Source organism: Plecotus auritus, assembly GCF_963455305.1.
Source record: "Plecotus auritus genome assembly, chromosome: 3".
In the NCBI taxonomy this organism is placed as follows: Eukaryota; Metazoa; Chordata; class Mammalia; order Chiroptera; family Vespertilionidae; genus Plecotus; species Plecotus auritus.
In genome coordinates, this window is record NC_137772.1 from 174,357,943 (window position 1) to 174,375,020 (window position 17,078).

The 17,078-nt window shown below is 53.1% G+C and overlaps 1 protein-coding gene across 1 annotated transcript; it reads left to right on the forward strand.

The window, feature by feature from the left end:
- Positions 1-2,008: 2,008 nt before the first annotated feature.
- Positions 2,009-10,273, forward strand: LOC308243509 (keratin, type II cytoskeletal 71; the record flags this gene model as incomplete). Its single annotated transcript, XM_080659052.1, has 9 exons — positions 2,009-2,455; positions 4,748-4,962; positions 5,670-5,730; positions 6,223-6,318; positions 6,678-6,842; positions 7,030-7,155; positions 8,397-8,617; positions 9,240-9,274; positions 10,062-10,273. 9 exons carry the CDS (start codon positions 2,009-2,011, stop codon positions 10,271-10,273), a joined length of 1,578 nt encoding a protein of 525 aa, XP_080515178.1.
- Between the last annotated feature and the right edge of the window lie 6,805 nt (positions 10,274-17,078).

A 17,078-nucleotide genomic window follows, 5' to 3' on the forward strand; every position in this document is an offset into this window, starting at 1 on the left:
GTATTTGGAGGGATGCAGAAACCAAGTGCTTTGAGGGCAGGGTACTTTGCATTGCCCCCCTCAGTACTTGGTAAGTGCTAGTAAATATTTGACAAGTGGATCAAGCCAAGAGACTTGGCTCAACAGAGGTTTACCGAAGGGAGAACATAAGAGATGGAGGGAGGGAGGAAGGGAGGGAGGGAGGGAGGGAGGGAAGGAGGGAGGGAGGAATATACTAGATGGTCTCTGATCTGGAGAACCTCTACTTTCTTTACAAAGAAAAACTGAAATGACATGTGACACAGCCTTCAGAGGAACTTCATGGCAGCTGCCACAGAGTCATTGTCTTTCTAGCACATACCAAGACCATGCTAAGTGCTGAGGGAGAGGAGGAGAGTGCAGACCTGGGCTATGCTGACCCAGGAAGACCCCTGGGAAGAGGGCAGGTGGGGGAGCAATAGAACAAGAGGTGGCAAAAGAGAGGGGGAAGGATGCATAGAAGATGGAGAGGAGCGATGAGGAGGGATGGAGAGAGAAGGCAGGAAATAGAAATTCTGATGGTTTCAATAAGAGCCATGAAGACAAAATGGTAGGGGAAAGGGATTCCAGGTCAACCCCTAAGCAAAGTGAGAGAGAACCCCACTCCAGCCTGACTCCAAATTATCCTCCCTCCTGTGGCCACTGCCAGCCAGGAGCCACAGGGCCCAGCAGGGATCTCTGGGCAAGGGCAATCTCCAGTGGAAGAAAAGGGGCCACAGCAGCAATGCAGTCATGTGGGAGAACCAGGACCCACCCCAGAGCCGGGGACATAGGATAGAGGGGCTGCAGGCAGAATCTAGGACAGGGATCACAGGGACCACAGGACCATTTGGAGCAGGATGGCACCATGCTCGCTGGGACACCTTCTTCGGGAGGCCCGCACTGGGGGGCCCACCCCCCGCCTGCCTGCATTTCTGGCTCCCATGGGTCTGGGGAGATGCAGCAGTTCAGTCTCACTTTGATGGCAGTTTCTTCTATTTGAACTCTAAACACATGCTCCTGTCCTACACATAGAAGGGAAGACAAATGATCAAATGGGACCTGCCCCCCTCCTCCAGGAGTCTTCCCTTGAAACCTCCAGGCTCTGAGCAAGCCTCTCTTTGTCCTCCCATTTCTCCTCCCAGTTGACTCCCTGAATTTCTAGGCCACCTGCCCCAACTCCATCCTCCTTTCTTCTTCCTCTTTGTGTCTAGTGCTTGAAGGACTAGACATCAATTGTCTCTTGCCTTATTGCGGGAGTTTGAGAGAAGTAAAGTGTGGACACCCTTTCTCTGGAGAACTTGCAGAAGCACAAGGCCCCCCTGTGTCCATGGCTGACTCTGGCCTGGGCTGCTCATGTCCCATGCAGGGGAGAGGGTCACTCCACCCCCAATAGCCCAGCAGAGAGAGCTGCTGTCTCTGTGGGTTAGGAGAAGAGGCCATGGGTGGGTTGTGCCTCCAGGAGGTGTGGAGGAGGGGTGCATGCCTGAATGACCTGCCCCTTTCTGGGAAAAAGGAGGATACCACTATGGCTGGAGTCCTCACATACTCTATCTACCCTGTGGCCTGCTCTGTCCAGAGCAGCCCATTTCCTCCCACCCTCCTGAGCCCCCGAGAGGAAGCCCACAACACACAGATGAATCAGGATAGGGATGAAGGGCCAGCGACATCCCCCTGGAGAGGCTGGGCCTGTGGCAAATTGCCCTATGACAACAGGTTAATTAGATAAGACCCAAATTACATGAGCAAGGCTTGCAAGCCCAGCACTTTGAAGGTTTCATGTTGTCTCAGAGGTGGGGAGGGCTTGGTCTCTAGCTCAGCATAGAGAAAATGACTTCTTGCTCCCAGGCACGCCAAACCCACGAATTAAGCTCTTGACTGCCCATCCACAAGCCCCAGTGCCAAGCACATATAAAGAAGGGCACCTGTCGGTCCTCGCAGCAACCTGTGGAACCTGTGTGAGATTTTGCCTTCCTCCCTCCTGAGTCTGCGTTCCACCTCCACCAGCAGCATGAGCCGCCAGTTCACCTGCAAGTCGGGAGCTGCCACCAAGGGGGGCTTCAGCGGCTGCTCCGCTGTGCTCTCTGGGGGCAGCTCGCCCTCCTTTCGGGCAGGGGGCAAAGGGCTCAGCGGGGCCTTTGGGAGTCGGAGCCTCTACAACCTGGGGGGCTCCCGGGGCATCTCCTTCAACGTGGCCAGTGGCAGCGGGAAGAGTGGAGGTTATGGATTTGGCCGGGGCCGGGCCAGCGGTTTTGCTGGCAGCATGTTTGGCAGTGTGGCCTTGGGACCTATGTGCCCAACTGTGTGCCCGCCTGGAGGCATCCACCAGGTCACTGTCAATGAGAGCCTCCTGGCCCCCCTCAATGTGGAGCTGGACCCTGAGATCCAGAAAGTGCGTGCCCAGGAGCGGGAGCAGATCAAGGCGCTGAATAACAAGTTCGCCTCCTTCATCGACAAGGTGGGTCTGCTAGGACCTGGGGAACCTGTAGGCAGTGTCTCTTCTTGGAATGTGAGCTTTTGTTACAGCATGAGAAATTGGGGTTAAGGATAGAGAGGCACTTACTGTGGACAAGACAGGTATTTTCTAACATCATTGTGACTTGTGTAAGGTTCCTTCTGTAGTCTTTCCCTAGAAAAGACAGAGGCAGGTCAATCTCTACTGGCAGGGGCTTATCAGGACTAGTGGCAGGAGAGCCTAAGGGAATAATCCTGCTTCTTACTCTCAAGGGCTAGATTGGTACCATTGCTAAGCCTGGGTCTACGCAGACTGTGTGCAGAAAATGACCCAAGAAGAAGGAATCTGCCCCAGAGTAACCAGGGAAGCTGGCCTCCCATCCATAGCCAGCTGATCTCATGCACTAGTCGTTTGACTGATGGCTCAGGAGCATTAGGGCTGATCATTCCTGGTGGCTCTGTTCAGGGCATATGTTTCAGTCGGCTGAGGCCTTTCTCAAGGCAGAATAGTGCAGTGGGTTCCATCCTGGCCCATCACTTACCAGCTGTGTGCTTGGGGAAAGTTGTTTATCCTGTCGGTGCCTCTGTTTTCTCATCTCTACAATGGAGATAATACTTACCTTTTGGGGTCATTGTCAGATTTATAAAAGAAAATGCATGGGACGATCTTGGCACAATGCCCGACACATACTAAATACTCCCAGTGGTTGCTATTGTTATTATCATTTTAATCTCCGGAGAGCTAGGGGAAGGAGAGCATCAAAGGGCTGGAAGAGACCTCAAGGGATCATCCAGTCCAGACAGGCCCCTGACTTTTGGTAGATAAGAAATTATTGCTCCCATTTTATGAGTCAGCAAAAGCATGGAGATGAAGGCCATGCCCAAGGTCATCTGAGGGAGAGAAGGTGAGGTTGGACACTCAGCCTCCTGCTTCCAAACCAAGTACTTGCTACTAGAGGGCTATGTTAGCTACATCACAGTGACACACCAAGGACAGGTCAGCCCAGGACAAAGCCAATGGTTGAGATGGTCAACAGCCACCAGAGCCTAGCTGCACCCTCACACCTCCAACTCCTTGCAACTCTCATCTCCTGCTCAAGGGAGGATTCCCTGCTGCCCCTGCTCACCTAAGGGGTCAACACCACTTCTGTGGCTTCTTACTTCTCTAAGTCATTTGGAAGATCAAGGTGTTCTGAGGTATGGGGCTGGGGGATGGGAGTGAACTGAACGTTGGCTGGGCTGGTCAAACACCATTAAAGGATGAAGTCTGAAGAAGTGGAAAGAAAGACAAACACAAAGACAGTCACTTCTATGAACAAAGGTGGTCTGACTGGGGTGAGAGGAAAACAGGCTCAAAGGCCTGGGCAGTTCCCAAACCATTTTAGTCTCCAGAAGAATACAATCAGAGAAAGTACATCTTACCAGAGATCCAGGGATGACCAGTGTGTGGTCCAGATATGTACTGTGGTGTCCTAGGGGTAGGGCTTATTCTGTGGTTAATGCTCAGCCTTATGGATATACATGAAAAAGTCAGGACTGGTTAGACCAAACCAGATGCTGGTTGACCTGCTGGAGGCAAGCTGTTTGGTGGCTAACCCGTCCCAACACTGAGTCCCAGACGGTTTCTCAAGGTCCTGTGTTTCTGACTTTAGGGATTCAACCTCATTTAAAGAGTAGTGCTCCTCCCCCAACCCCAAACCAAATAAGAGAGGCATATGCAGGTCCACCCCCTCTGGTTAGGGTCCTGGCCCAGAACGGCCACGGTGGCAGCAGGAGCCCCCTCTGTCCATTGAGAAAATGGTTCTGAGGAGCAGGACAAGGGGAGGAGGAAGCGGCCGTGAGCCAGGTAGAGCTGGGGCCTCTCAAGAGTTTAGAATAACGGAAGCTCCTGGGCCACTGAGCCTTGCTGAGCTTGATGTGTAATAAAATGACCAATCTTCGGAGAGGTGAACCTTCCCGAAGATGGACCCAGCCTGACTCTGTCCTGGCACCTTCAGGCACATCCCTGCCCTGTGCTGATTTGACCATGGTGGGTTCTGAGTGACTAGATGCATGAGTTACGGGACCCATGTCTGGATTTAGTCCTGGGCTCCACCACTTATTAACCGTCAGATCTTGGAAAGAGGCTACTAGTAAACTTCTCTACGCCTCAGTTTCCTCTCCATTAAATACAGTTAAGGACTCGCCCATCTCATGCAGCTGTTGTGAGGGCTAGACAGCTTTGCACAGTGCCCTGTGAGCGACACGTGTGACTGTTTCTGTGGGGGCTCAACAGTTTCTGGGCTTTGGGTTCCAGGTGCGGTTCCTGGAGCAGCAGAACCAGGTGCTAGAGACCAAGTGGGAGCTGCTGCAGCAGCTGGACCTGAACAACTGCAAGAACAACCTGGAGCCCATCCTGGAGGGCTACATCAGTAACCTGCGGAAGCAGCTGGAGACGCTGTCGGGGGACAGGGTGAGGCTGGACTCAGAGCTGAGGAACGTGCGGGACGTGGTGGAGGACTACAAGAAGAGGTGAGCGAGAGGGGGCCCCCTGCAGCTCGACAGCTGCCCTGTCCCTCTGAACGCATCATGCCCTTGGGGCCCTGGCAGCTACCCCAGCTTAAAGTTTTTTGAGGTGGGGGGCAGTGTTATCGGCACATGAAGCAGAATCACCCTCCAGAACAAAACTCCGGAACTTGCTCTCTGCCTCTCCAGCCTCTGGCCTGACACTTGGGACAAATGTCCAGCTTAGTTAGTTGGACAGTGGTCAGGGGATTAACTCCAGCTCTAAGGTGAGGGAAACCTTGGGTAACCACTATGTTTCCCCAAGCTTCTGTGTCCTCATTGGTAAAGGGGCTTAAGCCCATTGACCTCCCAGAACTGCTATGAGGAGTAACTCCAGAAACACTCCCATTCATTTGTAAGGCTTTATTCAAATGTCGAGGGAGAAGATTGCTTCTTGCTTCCTCTGAGATTTCCCACAGGACATTCACTCTACGTGCTCTTTTTTAATTTTTGAAGCTGAATCTTTAATAATCTCCTTCTTCCAAACTTGGTTACCAGGTCCCCTCCCTCAAGAAGCCTTCCTTGCCTGGCTGGCCCCACTGGCCCAGTACTCCACAGCCCCTCTGCACCTGTGCCCTCTGACAGGCACACTACCCCTCATTCAGGGTCTTCCCTGGGCAAATGAGGATCCTCAGTGAGACGTATTAACCAACCAAGCCCTGGCATTTCCGCAGGTATGAGGAAGAAATCAACAGGCGGACAGCTGCAGAGAACGAGTTTGTGCTGCTCAAGAAGGTGAGGGGGAAGCAGGCCCTGAGTCCAGGCTGCCTGGAACCTGGAGACGCTGAGCCTGCAGTGTGCTCTGCTCTCAGAGAAAGTGAGCTGATTCAGAAACAGTGAGGTGAAGGCAGGGAACCGCGTTGAAAAACTACTCAGAAAAGAGAATACAAAGGCAGGAGGATGATGGCCTTTCTGATGTTTCCCATGGGCGGGTCTGTCCATAGTGAAGAGCAGCCAAGGGTGACACACAGGTTCCCCCTGCAGCCTCAGGGTCTGCTCATACATCACAGAGATGATGGACAACAGCCTGGCTGGGGCCTCCTTCCTTTAGGGGTGCCCATCCCTGCTGATGGGGCAGAGTTTCAGGATGCTCCTTCCTCTCCTTTTCCATGGGCCCCTCAAGGAGAAGAGGGGGCCACTCACCTGTGCAGGGAACCCAGGCTGGGGCAGTTGTTGCCTCCTCAGGTGCACTGGCAGTGACCAGGGGATGGCTGGGGCATCTTTCAGGACGTGGATGCAGCTTATGCCAATAAGGTGGAGCTGCAGGCCAAGGTGGACTCCATGGACCAGGAGATCAAGTTCTTCAAGTGTCTCTTTGAAGCCGTGAGTCTGTCTCTCCACTCTACCCCTCTGAGGGCAGGCAGTGGGTAAAACTCTTTTCTGGGGGCTGGGAGAGGCATGGAGGCCCTCGCTCTCAAGGAGGTCCCCTGGTTAGTCATTCATCTCCCACCTCGGCCCTGAGAAGCTCCTCAATCTCCATGTTCTGGGTGGGAAGGAAATGGACCCAGCCCTGGCTCCATGGTGGCAGGAATCTGGGGCCCAGAGGGAACTCGCCAAGCCCAGGGAGCAACAGCCTTGGTTGGGAACCTCATGTTTGACATCACCAGGATTTGCTCACCTTCCTTGGGGAAGGTTTTGACCTTTGACAGTCAAGTCCTGAGACTATCCTTGTTTCCCTGCAGGAGATCACTCAGATCCAGTCCCACATCAGTGACATGTCTGTCATCCTGTCCATGGACAACAACCGGGACCTGAACCTGGACAGCATCATAGACGAGGTTCGGGCCCAGTACGAGGAGATTGCCCACAAGAGCAAGGCCGAGGCTGAGGCCCTGTACCAGACCAAGGTGAGCTGGGCCTGAGAGGGCAACCTCAGCAAGCATGAGGGCTGGGTCTGATGGTTCCCAGAACAGCGGCAGTGTCCAGTCAAGTGTTCAGTGTGCCCTGCCCATGACATCACCAAACCGAGACATCAGGTGCTCCCACACCGTGTTTACCATGCTCATCCTTGGCTCTGTGCTCTGGGGTCCCCAGTTCCAGGAACTGCAGCTGGCAGCTGGCCGGCATGGGGACGACCTGAAAAACACCAAGAATGAAATCTCGGAGCTCACCCGGCTTATCCAGAGAATCCGCTCAGAGATTGAGAATGTGAAGAAACAGGTGAGGGGTCAGGTTGCCTGTGGCTTGGGGAGGGTGGCACAATTGGAGGGGAGATGAGTTGGCTGAGAATGGCAACCTCCTAAAATCTCCACCCATGAGAGGAAAGGGGCCAGATGAGGTTGCTGCTTCAAACATTTAAAACAGACATCCTTGGGGTATCTCAGTACCTATTCAGCCAAGAACCTCTGTTTTGGAACCCCCTCCCCCAGGAAGCATTCTCTCATCCCCCAGGCTGAGTGTGGTGCCAGGCACCCTGTCCCCCTGTCCTAATCAATGTGCTGTCTTGGCACCAGTGCTTTTCCTGAACTTGTCACACTTCTATAATTGCACCAGTCCATCTCTTCTTCCACTGGACTGAAGGAGGCAGGGAGCTGGCTGCTTTGTTCCCTATTGTTTTCCAGCATCTAGTACGGTGCCAGGCATATAGGCTGCAGCCTCTGCTTTAGTAGGTGGCAAGACAAGATGCAGGTATATAATAATAATAATAATAGCTTCTATAAACGCATCATATTAAATCCTCACAGACTCGGATGAGGAAACTGAGGCTCAGAGAGGTTAAGCGGGTTACACAGCTGGTAAGCGGCAAAGCTGTGATCTGAACCAAGGTCTCCTGACTCCTAGTCAGTGCTCTTCCCACTCTCTGACAAGCTTTAACTCTTAGTAGCTCTGTGACATTGGGCAAGTCACTTGTCTTCACTGTAGAGGGTGTTTTAAGGACTACATAAGCTTAGGTTATAAAAGGCAGATAAAGGGCTGAGTGTTGTGCCAGGCAGATGGTAAGCACTTGGGAAATAGGAGTTGGTCCTTCCCTGTCCCCTCACTGTGGTCCCATGCACCTGGTCAGGCACTGTCATTGTAGCTGTAATGCCATATTCCAGGGATCTCTCTTCCCAGACTTAAAACAACTCAAGAGCAGAAAGCCAATGTGACACTCATTCATTTTATGTCCTTGGCCAAGTAAGGGTCTTTGCATTCACTGAAGTGGTGGTGAATTAGCCATCATCTCAGGAGGCACTCTATTTGTTATCACCACCAATGTCTAAACACAGGGGAGTGGAGATAGAGTTAAGGAAGGACTGGCTGATGCTAGGAAGGAGGGGCCCAGCTTAGAAGAGGAGCAGGAGGTGTAAAGGCTAGAGGTGGGCATCTCTGCTTGGAATCTCAAAGAATGAGTGGTATTTGGATGTAAGTGCTTCCAATGACCCCTTTCAGTTTTCCAACGTCTCCAATTCCCTATTTAGGCTTCCAACCTGGAGACGGCCATCGCCGATGCCGAGCAGCGGGGGGACAATGCCCTGAAGGACGCCCGGGCCAAGCTGGATGAGCTGGAGGCTGCCCTGCACCAGGGCAAGGAGGAGCTGGCCCGGATGCTGCGCGAGTACCAGGAGCTCATGAGCCTGAAGCTGGCCCTGGACATGGAGATCGCCACCTACCGCAAGCTGCTGGAGAGCGAGGAGTGCCGGTGAGGGTGGCGTTCTTGGCAGGAAAGGGTTTGGGGAGGACCTCAGGAGAAAGCCTAACACATCATAACCCAGAAAAGACCAGTTCTTGGGGAGTGTGATGACGGAGTAGTTATAATAGTAATAGCTATTAACAATCCCTATATGGGCATGAGTACTTACTTCATACCAGGCACTGTGCTATGTGGATGAACTCATCCAACCCTCACAACCTCCCTGGTGTAACCCCGCTGCTCCCTAACAAAAAAAAACTCACTACTATGTTAGGTCTTCTTGTTTCAAGATGAGCTTGTGGAAGATGTTCCATTCTGGCTTCCCCGATGTTCTTAGGAGACAGAAAGGCTCAGTGCCTAGGCCTGGCCCTTGCGAAGTGTGCATACCACCCCCACATGTGCACCTCACATGAACTACTTTTTGACTTGGGTTACTGCCTGGTTACCACAAATATTCAGGGGCAGCTTCCCAACTTCTTGGGCTCTGCTTGTGCCAAAGAAGACCTGGAATTTCCATAGGTGCCCATAGGACTTAGAAACCCACATCAGGCCAGTGGAGGCACCAGCTCTGAGGTTAATAGATCATGAGTTGTATGGTTGCGTGCTCTCATTTTATTTCTCTCCCTAACAGGATGTCAGGAGAATATCCCTCCCCTGTCAGCATCTGTAAGTACTTGTATGTTTGGACCTAAAATTGCAGAATCTGCAGACCGGAAAGGGGCTTAGTCACACCTATGTGTTGATGAGCAATCTAAAACCCAGAGAGGGAAAACCTTTGCCTGAGATCACAGAGCCAGATAGCAAAGGCATGGCCAGAAACCAGGCCTCCTGACTCCCAGCCCAGGGCTCCTTCCTCCTTTTCACTCCATCTACTGTCCCCAAGGGCTGGCAGCTAGGAACAGGGAGACATGCCACTGGGATTGGGAAACAAAGGACATGTTGCAAGAAAATGAATATGGTGTAGGTGAGGCTTGGGGAGCCACGTCTGCAAGTTGTGATCAGACCTGGGCTAGGGACTTAGAGGGGCTGGAATTAGTGAACGGGGACCTTGGAGGTCCAGACGACAGTGCTAAATCTCTGGGTTTCTCAGTGGGGGGTGAGAATGTTAAACCAGAGCTTTGAAAGATTGCATCTGTGGGACAGTTAGCAGAGAGGAGGGGTTGGAGGATGGGAAATTTAGCAAAAAAGGTTAATAGAAAGGGCAGAGGGTAGTGTTCAGAGTGACAGGTGGATACATTGGTGCCTGGACCAAAAATATGGGCTTCTGAGAGTTAAGAAGCAGCCAGAGTGGGTATAGCTGGGTAAGCCAAGGGCAGGATATGGGCGAAGCTGTCTCGGAGAAATCTCCCCCCCAGGACAGGGTCAGCTGTGATCAGAGCCCCCACCCAACCCACTGCTCCAAGAGGAGCCCCCAGCTCTGGCCGAGGGGTACTGACTGGCTCTTCCCCTGCAGCCATCATCAGCAGCACCAGTGGCAGCAGTGGCTATGGCTTCCGGCCCAGCTCCGTCAGTGGCGGCTACGTGGCCAGCAGCAGCAGCTGTATCTCTGGAGTGTGCAGTGTCCGTGGCGGGGATGCCCGGAGCCGGGGCAGCGCCAGTGACTACAAGGATACCCTGGGGAAGGGCTCCAGCTTGAGCGCCCCCTCCAAGAAAGCTAGTCGGTAGAGAGGGCTACTGATGCCCTCCTGCCACCCCTGTGTCCCCAGCAGGGGCTCTGGCTCCCACACATGCTCTGCCCAGCCCACTGTCAGCCCCGCCCCCACCTTGCTGGCCCTGCTCTTGTACCCCAGGCTCTGGCCTTGGCCACCTCACTTCTCCCAACCTGTGTCTTCCAGAGCCTGGACAGGTGTGAACAACTAACCCTGTGAAATTCCTCCCTGCACACACCCGGCATCCTTGGCTGTGGTCCCCCAGCCATGCCATCAGCTCAGCCCCTGGCTCCAGGCTCTGGCTCAGCCTCCAACTACTCTGCCTGGGGCCTGGATCTCAGACCAAAGCCCCTCTCACACTGGGGCCTTTATCCCAGACCCTGACTACGCTAGGAGCTGGCTCTCTGTCCAAGAAAAGGAGGACTAAAGGACAAACAACCGAGAGGCCTAGTCCCCACCTAACCCGCTCAGACTCGCAACTCATTCTGAATGAAACCAAGCACAGTGCAGCGTCTCTCTTCACTCTCTGCGCCCAGAAGCAGAGAAGAGGAGGCCCGTTCACTTCTTTCTTCTCACAGGCCCTCCCACCCCATCCTCAATAAACAGCACAATCTGATGTTGGTCTCTCTGAGGATGGCTATGTACACGAACTCCCTTAGGATGTTCACACGAGCAGGCCCCCCACACATAGGGACACACAGAACACATATCACACTAGGTTAATTTCCCTGTAGAGCAGAAACAGAAGCCCCTCCCCGCCCAGAGCAGACATGGCAGGGGGGCTGTGAACACCACTGGGCTTCAGGGAGCGGAGCATGGCACAGAGTTTGGAAAGAGGGGGAGGGTTTGTTGGAGAAGAAGGAGTCACATGGGAAGGGTGTGTACCCCCTGGTTTGTGCCCAATGGCAGAATTGGTCCTGCTCCTAACAGGGACCTGGCCTCTTTCTGAGAACTGAGTCTTCCCTAGAGGGAGAATGGGGGGTTGGCAGACAGGAATCTGCATCTGTTCAACCCTTTCCTCTCTGCTCAGAGGCCTGGCCTCCTGGGGGGTAGAGTGGGTGGGGGACCCACACTCTGAGCTTCTCTGCTGGAAAGTTAAGATAGGAAAGAAGTTTTTAGAACCTGAGGTTCAACTGGGGTGGAGTGAGTTGGGGGTCGGGTTGGCTGTGAATTTCAATGACTGTACTTGGCACCTCCCCAAAAACCTGTTCACCCTGAAATCACTGTGGTGGTGGCCAGTCCTGCCCTGTGGTGAGGAGGAAGGTGAGGAGGACAGGTGGGCAGATTCCCCAGTGGCCAACATGAGCCCACAAACTTCAGCCAGGAAATCCTTGGGGCCCTAGGGGCTTCTGAAGATGGAGGTGGAAAGATTGGAGGAAGGGCTGGGTTGGCAGATAGAACTTCGTAGTGGTGGCTGGAGCTTACAGCAAGGTCACTGAGCCAGGCTCCAACCCCCCACCACCCAGAAGGTGACCTTCAGCCAGTCTCCTGGCTGCCCTCAAGTATACACCACTGGAAGTAAACACCACTCTTCTGCAGGTGTGGATGGAAGAAAGAGGGTAGATCAAGACTCAGTAATAAGTTTGTTTTCCTGGAGACAAGGGCAGGCCTGGTACATGCGCGCGTGCGTGCGTGCATGTGTGTGTGTGTCTGTGTGTGTGTTTGTGTGTGTGTGTGCATGTGTGTGTTTGTGTGTGTGTGTTTTCAGAACCGGTGGAGACACTGCCATATCCTCAGCAAAGGATCCACACACACCTGTTGCCTCTGTTCCCTCGCTCCCTTTGCAGCAGTAAGGACTGAGGTGGGACAGCGGAAAGAACTTCGCCGTCAGAGGCTTAGAAGAAATGCTGGATTCAAAGGTGTGGGGATGAAGGCTGCTGCTCTGGAGGCTGCTGGTTCATCCTCAGATCCGGGTAGGGAGTGGAGAACTCTCTTTGTGCTAGGTGGGCAGGGTTTTCCTGTCCCAAGTCTGTTCTCAAGCAGCAGATGGGGGTGCTGGAAACAGTAGGACTTCCTGCTATCAGTTTGACAGGTCTCAGAATGACAGGGCTAGGCTGGGTGTGGGTGACAGACCAGGCAGGGCTTGGTGGATGATTTGGGGAAAACAGAGGGCCCTAGGGAAAGGGGCGAATGACAATGACTAGCAGGAAGGGTGGCCACTATGTTAGATGCAGCTACGAGGTCATTTGATTGTGATTACCAAGAGCAGTGGCTCTATACACAAGCTGAAAAAATAACCTGGGAACGTTACAATTTTCTCATGTCTGAGCCCCTACCCTAAACCAATTAAGGCAGGCCACAGAGGTGGGGTCCAAGCATTCCCTGGTGTCTTGAAAGTTAGCGAGGGATTCTGGTGAGCAGCCAGAGCTGAGCACCGCCAGCCAAGAACGTGAACTTGAGGATCCTGTGGCTGTGTCCATATCCATGGGGAAGGACAGCAGAACCAGTCAGCTATGCCTGCCCTGGCCACCCTGGAAGGAGTGGTGGCACGCATTGCCTCCCTCTTGGTGCCTACCGGCGTTTTACAGTTTACCAGGTACCTGCACACCCATTGTCTGAGCAAAGCACTGGGGCCAAGGGAATAATGCTATTGCCATTTCACAGATAAAACATTGAGACTCAGATCCCCTGCCTCCCTACAACCACCTTGGATGGAGAAGATCCCAAAGGTACCCTGTCCATTGCCTGCCCTTTAGGGAGCTGGGTAGAGAGTGGGTGCAGGGTCTGGCTCCAATTTGTGAGTCAAGACAGGAGTCTGTCCTTGGCGGCACCGCCCTGCCTGGGTCTCCTGCTGGGTGGGTTCCAGGAGGAACTCCACTACAGGGTAAACGTGAAAGGGGCCCAGGGCTGCTGTGACTCCTCACTCAGCCCTGATACTCTGATGTGGGGCCCTCTGTGCTGCACAGCAGGATCTGCTCTATCTATTTCACCATGGAGGAGCTGAGACCCAGGCAGGGGCAGGGGTCTCTTCTAAGGTCACCTGGATTGTCAGGGGCAGAGCCAGGCTCAGACCCCAAAGCTCTGTGGCACTGCTCTCTAGCATGGGCGAGGAAGTCGTGTCCCCAAGGTGAGCAGGTTGGGTAGTCTCAGGAGCAGAGGGGATGCTGAACACAATTTTATCTTGATCAATGGCACTCAGTGGAGTGGGAGGGGAGTGCAGGTGGGGCCTAAGGCAGCGGGGGAGGGGAGGCAGGGCAGCTGTCTGGGAAGCCAGAGGGTGAATGATGCACAGCTAGTTGGTTCATTCCCACTCAATCCTTGCTCCATGAAGCCCAGGAGGAGCAGGCTGTCTGGAGACATGCAAGGCAGAGGAAAGGGAGTTTAATTTCACACTACAGTGGGGATGATGCCCATGGCCTTTCTTCCCCTCGGGGTGTGGAGGCCTGCAGTAGGAGGGTAGATTGGAGGCCCAGAGGAGGAGCTGTGCAGGGGACCAGCTTCTCAGGAGCGTCACTGGGGCTGCTCTGGGGAGAGTTACAGCTGGGCCAGTCCTGGTGTCTCCCAGACAGCGCAGGTCTTTGGGGCCCTTGAGTTGTGCACAACCTGGTTTCCTCTGCTGCTCAGCTGCTTCCTTCTTCCCCCAGGACCACATGCAGAGGCTGAGTCTCATGCCCAGTTCCCACACACCTATGCTGAAGCCAAGCCTCAGAAAGGTTCCTGGACAGAGCCCAGCCCAGGCCTCTGACTCCAAACACAATGGCTCCTGCATCTCACTACTTTCCATAACAATACCTGCTGGATCCCCACACCCAGCTACCATGAGGACCAAAAGGGCAAAGCCTGCTCGCAAGCATCCGAAGCATGAAGTGCCGCCCTAATCAGGGAGCTCCCCATGCTGCTGTGCCAGGAAAGTGGCCTATTGGCCTGGGGCTGAGCTTCCCATGGTTGTGTAGGAGGGGTCAGACTGCAGACTGAGGCCCAAGACACATCCATGTTCCTGTCCATGGTAACAAGCCGCTCCTGGACTGGCTGCGTCATCGTGAGGGGCATACGCATGAGAACATGGCCCAGAGGCAGGAGGCCCAGGCCAGGTCCTAGGCTTCCTCTGCCTTCTGAAATCCAGGCTGGAAAGACACCAGGCGGCAGGAAGATTAATAAAATCAATAAAATCTGGGCAGGAAAATTCACTGAAATGAGATCTCTCTTGACCTGAGTAGGTTTCTATGGATTTGGGATTGGGGTATTCCTGGGGTGCTAACTATAGGTACCGAGTCCCTGTAGCCATGGTTGGGTGACAGTAATAGATGAGAAGTGAGAAAGCTGAGGATGAAGGTGAAGTGGGGCACCTTGCACTGAAGGACTGCTTGGTGTAAACTAAGCTCAGGATGGAATGGGCCGCTTTAAGCGATAGGGTGCTCATCGTTGCTGGAGGTGTTCAAGAACAGACTCAACAGCTCTTGACGGGTATTATAGGGGACTCAAGAGTTGCAAGGATGGTTTGATTAGACCAATGCTTCTCAAATTATAATTTGCATATCCCGCTTCTGGGGATCTCATTATAATGCACTTTATGCGTCAGTAGGTCCACATTGGCACCCAGGGTCCACTCAAGCGGGCTGAGGCCTCTTGGCCTTGACTAAGGCTCAACTCCTTTTTTTCCATCTGTGAAGCCTCATCTCCATTACCCTCTCCCAGCTCCAGGCCCAGGTACCATGCGGGGTCTGAAGGGAAGGAATGGAAACTGGTGTTTATGGGGCACCTCCTATGGACCAGAGTCTCCCTGCATTGGGCACGTCACCCATGCCACCTCCCCTGAGCCACCTCTCCAAGGAGGATGTTGTTATTCCTAAGACAGAAACATACTAAACCCAGGACCAAAGAGCCAGTGCATGGAGCCAGGATTCCGTGAGGTCGTTTTCTCCAAAGCCCACACTCTTTCCATATTGCCACCCTGCTTCTGGGTCTGGGAACCACCTGTCTCTGCCCACCCAGCTGCTGTGCCTTTCCACCCTGCCCTGACATCCTGTGGGCTCTCTGCCCATTATCTGTCAAAACTTCCATACATCATATTCCGTCATCTGAAGCCTGAAGTCTCTGATTCCTGGGCGCTGGGCTGGGTTCCCTTTCCCCGTGGTTGCCATGTAACCCATCTCAGGTTTCCCTACCAAAGGCTACCTGCAGAGGCTGTGGCCCCGTTGTCACCGTTCAGTTATAGAAGCCTCTCCTCTCAGTAATGGGGGCATCAGGACAGCACCTAATGGACAGCATGGTCCTTTCCCTTGACATTGGTGTGGTGACCAGTCCAGCCACCTCTGCAGCCACCCCGACAGAGGAGTCTCTGCTTCTCATGAGGACCTCCGAGGAGACTCCAGAGCCCTCGTGTTTCACAACCTGGCCTTAGAAAAGTTATGTTTTCTGTCTGACTGTCACCCCTACAGCTACACGGAACCTGGACTCCCTGTCAAGTATGTGTTACCTTGCCCAGTGATAAAGACTGTTTCTTACTTGCCTCATTCACCCATCAGCCTTCTCGGGGTTAGAGGTTCTCAGTCATGTAGCCTGACCCCAGTTCTCTAAGCGCCCTCATTCAATGGCTCCCTTGTCACAACACCAGCTCCATGAGAGAAGATGTTTTTCAAGTCCAAGTCTCTTCCTTTCTCTGCCTTAGCAATTTCTTGTTCCTCACATTCTAGTCTGGAATGTAAGCACTGCCCATGGCCAGTGCTGGTGGAAGAGGGAGAAAAAGCCATCCAAAACCAAAGGTGAGGCCACACAACATCATTCAGAAGCCTAGATGACCCAGGGATTCAGTACAAGTAGAAAACACGTGTCTTCTAGGAACTAGTGTTTTCTGGTTTGAATAGAATTTTGATGGTCCTGGAAAATAGCCAAATCAAGAGAGAGGTTGCCATGGCAAACCCTCAAAACAAATAAAAGGTGGATGAATCATGGCTTTGACTGCCCGAGGAATGGATGGGACAAGTGTGGATTGTGGGAAGATTCCTGTTGACTTTCTCCCCAAGTCCAGAAGATAGAGTGTCGGGGAAAGGAGATGCATAAAAGCTGAGGCAGGTTTGAAATAGAGGGTTGGTGAGGACACTGCACCCTCTTAAGCCGGAAAGATGGGGGTATTCCTTCTGACATCCTCAGCTGGCAAGTCAGCCCAGGCCCTGCACTCTCTGAGACCCCTTTGTCCACGGTCAGGAGGAATGGAGGGCATCTTCCCAACTTGGCGGGAGGCAGGTTGGCACCACCCTTTGAGCATCCTTTATATTTCCTCAACAGCATAGGTGCCCCAGGATAAATGCCCCGGCTGGGAGAGGTGTGCAGTGAGCACTGAGGAAGCCCCAGGACTCTGGGCCCATAGGGCGGGACGTGGAGAGGATTTCAAATCAGTTGTCAGGGCTGCCAGTCTTTTATTATTTTTTTAAAGGACATTAAAAAAAGCAACAATTTCCAGCTACTGCTTTCATCATTTTATAAAGGGAGGGCACAAAGGAAGGACACTCTCTCAGAATAAGTTTGGTCCTTTAGATTAAAATACTTAGCCACACTTATTTTCCTCCTTTCGCTCCAGATTAGTGCACAGCTCCCATCTCAGCATTTACTGTGCAACCTCTTTGTATCTCAGTGTCCTCATCTAAACAATGAGAATAAAACCACTGAGGCAATTACTCACCATTTAGAAAATCATCGAAAGGGATAGTGAAGGGGAAACCTGTAGAAAAATGGCATGAATTACGGAACGAAGGCATGATGGGGATCCTGCAGAGGACTCTGATCCCAGACTCCATCCTGCAGGGCTGTGCCTTACAGCAAGTTAATTATCCTGTCCGTGTCTGTTTCCTCTTCTGCAAAAATGGGAATAATAACAATAATAA